The 6,000-nt window shown below is 38.3% G+C and overlaps 1 protein-coding gene across 1 annotated transcript; it reads left to right on the top strand.

Annotated features, from left to right (window-relative positions):
- The first annotated feature begins 2,350 nt into the window (after window positions 1-2,350).
- Window positions 2,351-5,103, top strand: LOC120034499 (interferon alpha-6-like). The gene is made up of 8 exons (XM_038981088.1): window positions 2,351-2,875; window positions 3,043-3,142; window positions 3,507-3,687; window positions 3,780-3,928; window positions 4,025-4,111; window positions 4,243-4,392; window positions 4,650-4,742; window positions 4,850-5,103. Exons 4-8 carry the CDS (start codon window positions 3,803-3,805, stop codon window positions 4,952-4,954), a joined length of 561 nt encoding a protein of 186 aa, XP_038837016.1. The 5' UTR covers window positions 2,351-2,875; window positions 3,043-3,142; window positions 3,507-3,687; window positions 3,780-3,802; the 3' UTR covers window positions 4,955-5,103.
- Window positions 5,104-6,000: the final 897 nt, after the last annotated feature.

Genomic DNA, 6,000 nt, shown 5'->3' with positions numbered 1-6,000 from the left:
AAATAAGTAACAGGTGAAAACAATCAAGACAAAACTAACAGAAAAGAATAAGGAATCGGTGGCAACTAGTAGACCGGTGACGACGACCGCCGAGCGCCGCCCGAACAGGGAGAGGAGCCACCTTCGGTGGAAGTCGTGACAGAGTGGTTGAAAAACTAGTTTTAATGACTCCAATCTAAGTGTATGTCAACTTCCGACTTCAACTGAATATTCAAATGCATTTTTTCAATGAAGTGTGTTTTATCACTGGACAGGGCGGTCTGTTTTGAACAGTGTACTTTGAGCAGCTATACAACTTCCGTTCCTACCATGGAGATACTATTACATTATTAGAATTCCTAATTCTATGGTTCCGACCCATCTATGAAATTGTGTTCCACAATCAATAACGTAATTGGAAGAATATTCGCTGAATAGACTGAAAAGGTGCACAGTGAATTCACTAAACCAAGCCCAGCTCATTTAATCCCTACCATTGTGTCACTGAGTTATCATAATGATTCAGCAAATGTACATTATCTCAGGGGCATTGGAAGACAACATGTAAGTATGTCCCTCTTACTGTCCTGAATGATCCTACAGCTAATGTATGCAGCAATCATATTCCTATGTACCAGAGTTCTACTGTTAGCACTGAGGTGGTGTACCCTAGCAGGAAGTCTATGTTCTGCAGCTCACCCTCCACTAACATAAATAACCCAAGCATGTCTACCTCTGCCAAGCTTCCCAGTAAAGCAAGAAAAACAATCAAGAATCCCAGAAAAAGTGTTAAAAATAGCCCATGTTAACTTTGTAGCTTAAGAAATATGGTTATCGAAATCCATAATTTGCTTGTAACAGACAACACTCATACTCTGACAGTCTATGAAACTCACTTAGCTAATACCTTTGATGACACAGTGGTAGCAATACATGGTTATAAGATCTACAGAGAAGACAGAAATGCCAAAGGTGGATGTGTGGCTGTTTATATTCAGATCCACATTCCTGTAAAGCTTAGAGAGGATCTCATATTAAATACTGTTGAAGTAATATGGCTACAGGTTAATCTGCCTCCCAAAAAGCCCATTCTGGTGGGAAGCTGCTATAGACCACGAAGTGCTAACAGTCAGTATCTGGATAACATGTATGAAATGCTTGACAATGTATGTGATATCAATAGAGAGGTATATTTTCCTTGGCAGCAGCTAATAGGGATCCATAACACATAGAAATACAAGCAGTGAGGTAAAGTGGCTGAACTTTAGACATCATTCAACACTATCAGTCTCTCTATTAATAACATCTATTTTTATTTCAAGGATGTGCAATGTAAACACTGAACAGCCATGTGTTTCAAATTGCAGTGCCTGATTTAAAGAGAGTCTACAGACTAAATATGTGAGCAAAATGTGGTCTCTGTGAAACACCTATTGAAACAACGGTTCTTCAAAACAACGTTTTTGGTTAACCCTACACAGAATCTGAAAAGTGTGGTGTTCAATGTCCACACTTTGAACATAGTTATATTGAACATGGCCCTCATTTAATAAGACAGAGCCCTTCACCAATATATTATAGAGTTATTTATTTTTCATATTCAATATTTCCTGCTGAATAATTGCTTACTATTATCATGAACTGCATTACTCCAATGTAATTCTTGTCATAGACATGAATTAAAAACTGTTCACTTTCATTACGTTTTTCTGATTCATTTCAAAAGAGCAAAATTAAGAATCACCCAATGAAAATTGGGTCTTATTAAGGGAATCATTCAACCTTCTTCACAGTGTTTTCCCTGTACACCAAGTCAGAACCGTAGGATAAAAAAACGTGGCATATAAGCAGACAATGAAAGCTGTAATAATATTCGATGATGACTTGTCTTACTCAAGAAAGCAAAAAATAGACCATGTTTGTATGCAGCTTTATTAACTCAATGATTTTTTTTTTTTTTTTTTACATTTTTTGCCAACTGATATGTGAAACGTATTAATGCCAAATAACAAGTGATACAGGCAACAACATAAAAAAGTTAAACAAATGCTAAATGCTAATAAATTAATCTGAGCAAATTCTACATCACCACAAATAGGATGGATTTCGCTGCCATAAATCACATATGAAACTGGGAACTTCCAAGCGCGGTTGTGGTGTCATAGGACTCGTTGGCAGCGCACCTGCTGTGGTTGAGTTGAGTGAAGGAAATAAATAAATAAATATATATATATATATATATATATATATATATATATATATATATAGTGTGTGCTCTCCATGAACACAGCGCATGCGCATGGGAGATCACGCGATTGGAGGTTCGCGACAACCTGGTGCAGTTCAAGAAATTCCTCGAAAGCAGAGTCAAGCCATGAGGAAAAAGAGGTCTGTTGGAGAACCACATAATCATCATTGGAGACATGTGACATGTTTCTGAGCCCGGCTAATAGATTGACAGCTGATATAATTACTGACTGAATGATTTATTTATAAACATTGGTTGACTGACATTTATATGTGAATGTATTTATCCCTTTATAATAAAATCAAATAATTATTCTCTCATCATTTTTTAAAATTCATTTATATATTCAGTCATTCATCCTTTCATTATTTTATGCATTCATTTGTTTATAGACTTACTTTTTAAAAGGAGCAATCTGCTGTTCTAACAATACCAAAGCGGTCACTGAACCATTATTTTTCTAAATAGCTGAAGATTGGGGTGGAGAAAAGTAATCATTGTCAATATTCAAATATTAATGCTAACCTTGATATGGTTGAGTATCTACCTGACTCTGTTCTGTTCTACTTTTACACGGCAGCATCCGATCTGTGAGGGTGGACGCAGTTCATCCGCTAGTGCGCTATTTTTGCACCTGTCCGCTAATTGGTGTGTAAAATTTGATGCTCAATATATCTAATTATTACACCTACATTTATTTTATTGTATTATAGCACGTTTTATGTAACCAATACTTTCACTCTCTGTACCACAATGTTTCATTTCTGGATATTATTCCAAGTTCACTTTTTGATATTGATATGACCTCATTTCAGGGTGGACAATTTCCAGTTCTGTGTCTAAAAGATAAGTCGAGCGCATGTTTCCAGAGCATGTGTCACGGCCGATGCTGGAAGAAGACCAAGGTGCAGCGTGGTGAGCGAACTGCAAACATCTCTGAAGCTGGAAACACTTATCTCCCTCACTAGCTTTAAGCACCAGCTGTCAGAGCAGCTCACAGATTACTGCACCTGTACATAGCCCATCTAAAATGTAGCCCAAACAACTACCCCTTCCCCTACTGTATGTATTTATTTATTTATTTTGCTCCTTTGCACCCCATTATTTCTAATTCTACTTTGCACATTCTTCCACTGCAAATCTACCATTCCAGTGTTTTACTTGCTATATTGTATTTACTTCGCCATCATGGCCTTTTTTTGCCTTTTTTTTTGCCTCTCTCTCTCTCTTTCTCTCTCTCTCTCTCTCTCTCTCTCTCTCTCCTCCCTCTCTTTCTTAGCAACGTTTGAGCCTTTGAGTTACATTTTTTAAACCTACTTAGGACAATGTACCTCCTATGAAGGAAAACTCGAAACATGATGAGAGGGAAGTGGAGCACACGAAAAGAGAAATCCGGAGATAATGGATCAGAACACAAACCACATTCTGACTGGAGGAAATTTGCAATATACTGGCAACAGGTAAGTCAACAACATGCTATCATTTGATCATTGCTTCAGGCTTCAATTAATTATTTTCAGGATTATATTCAACTAACAATGACCATCTTCAGCAGATCATCTAACTACCCTAAGAATGGCAATTCAGACTATCACTTGGATGAGCGCCTTCCTCTGCCTCGTGCAAGTTTTCTCGATGCCCATGCCTTGCCAGCTACAAGGACAGCTGGTGCGAACAACCCACAACCTACTGAGAGACATGGTACATTTTTTAAATTACTTTTGACTTGAGATGTATTATCCAACTATGTTTAACTGAATAGCTCAACGGGAACAATGTGTTTTCTCTTTCTTTCAGGGGGGTCATTTTCCTCTAGAGTGCCTGCATGAGAATGTCGTCATGTCATTCCCAGCCACCGCATTTGCAACCTCCGGCGCGCCACAGGTAAGGGCACGCGAGCATATCCAAGTGTTCTTTACAGCATGAAAGAGTATTTGCATCCGTTAGGATTAGAAAATAGAAATCTTTAAACTGCCATTTATGTTATTTGAAATTATTGCTGTTGTCCGATTCAGTTGAGCAGCAGTGGTGCTAAGGCTATTTATGAGACATTGAAGAACATCGACACATTGTTTGGAACCGACGAGCTGCCGACGATGTGGGACCAACAGAAGTTGGAGTATTTTCAGAACATTATCTACCGTCAGACTGAAGAGAGCAAATGTGTGAGTACCTACCTATGCCAATACAGATAGCTTAACTGTTTAAGTGTGTTATGGTGACATTTTAATTATTTTCTTCTTGTGTCAGATGATGGGGAGTGTGGATACACGTGATTATCTAGTCAGGGCAAAGGCGCTGAATACGTACTTTATGAACATCGCGGCTGTCCTAAAATAAAAAGTAGGGTACAAGCAAATACACTATAATGGATGCATTTTCATTATTATTCATCGCCTGCCTCTTTCTTTCTTTCTGTCAGATGATGGGCCGTGTGGATACAAGTGATTATCCCATCAGGGCAGAGGGCCTGAAGACGTACTTTGGGAACATTGCAGCAGTCCTAAAAGAAAAGGTAGAATATAGGTTGAAAACAACTAGACACATTGTTTTGATAATATCTCTACATAGGACAATATTACCCTACATTGCCCTAACAGTTTATTTTTTATATTTTCACAGAATTTCAGCTACTGCGCCTGGGAAGTGGTTCGAAAAGAGCTCCTGTACACCCTAGAATTCATTCTGAAACACAACTCTGATAGCCTGTGGTCCAACAGAACATGAATTTGAACTTGCAGATCTTTTTTACTATTGTGTTTTACAATTGTGCTTGATTTTAAAAGCCTTCTATTCTACAATCATGCAATGTGCAATGTCAAACAGCAATATTATACATGTATTTATTTATTTATCAAGGTTATTTATTTATGTAGGCCTATTTATGAATGTATTTATTAATCTATTTGAAAATCGTGCCTGTTGTTGCTCTTCATCAAATGTTAAGTTAATAAAAAAATTATACTTTTATTAAATATTGTTAATCTGAGTGCTCATTCTGTATCCAAGTCTGTCGTTGTGTTTTTATGTATTTATTTTTTATTTCACCTTTATTTAACCAGGTAGGCCAGTTGAGAACAAGTTATCATTTACAACTGCGACCTGGCCAAGATAAAGCAAAGCAGTGCGACAAAAACAACAACACAGAGTTACACATAAGCAAATATACAGTCAATAACACATTACAGAAATGTATGTACAGTGTGTGCTAATGTAGAAGAGTAGGGAGATAAGGCAAAAAAACAGGCCACAGAGGCGAAAGAATTACAATTATAATTTAGCATTAACAGTGGAGTGATAGATGTGCAGATGATGATGTGCAAGTAGAGATACTGAGGTGACAAAGCGCAAGAGGGTAAGTAATAATGTGGGGATGAGGTAGTTGGGTGTGCTATTTACAGATTGGCTATGTACAGGTACAGTGATCGGTAAGCTGCTCTGACAGCTGATGCTTAAAGTTAGAGAGGGAGATATGAGACTCCAGCTTCAGTGATTTTTGCAATTAATTCCACTCATTGGCATACCTGCTGGAGCACGTGCTACGGGTGGGTGCTGCTACGGTGACCAGTGAGCTGAGATAAGGCGGGGCTTTACCTAGCAGAGACTTTTCGACGACCTGGAGCCAGTGGGTTTGGCGACTAATATGTAGTGAGGGCCAGCCAACGAGAGCATACAGGTTGCAGTGGTGGATAGTATATGGGGCTTTGGTGACAACACGGATGGCACTGTGATAGACTACATCCAGTTCGCTGAGTAGAGTGTTGGAGGCTATT

Source organism: Salvelinus namaycush, chromosome 41 (assembly GCF_016432855.1).
Source record: "Salvelinus namaycush isolate Seneca chromosome 41, SaNama_1.0, whole genome shotgun sequence".
Classification (NCBI taxonomy): domain Eukaryota; kingdom Metazoa; phylum Chordata; class Actinopteri; order Salmoniformes; family Salmonidae; genus Salvelinus; species Salvelinus namaycush.
The sequence above is the reverse complement of the archived record's forward strand: the minus strand, read 5'-3'. Positions and strand labels throughout refer to the sequence as shown.

Excerpts from the sequence above, each read along its gene's own strand:
- LOC120034499 (XM_038981088.1), top strand. The coding sequence starts at position 3,803 with ATGGCAATTCAGACTATCACTTGGATGAGCGCCTTCCTCTGCCTCGTG. Across the intron at positions 4,112-4,242 it reads CAACCTCCGGCGCGCCACAG|TTGAGCAGCAGTGGTGCTAA; the intron begins GTAAGGGCACGC and ends TGTCCGATTCAG. Across the intron at positions 4,393-4,649 it reads AGACTGAAGAGAGCAAATGT|ATGATGGGCCGTGTGGATAC; the intron begins GTGAGTACCTAC and ends TCTTTCTGTCAG.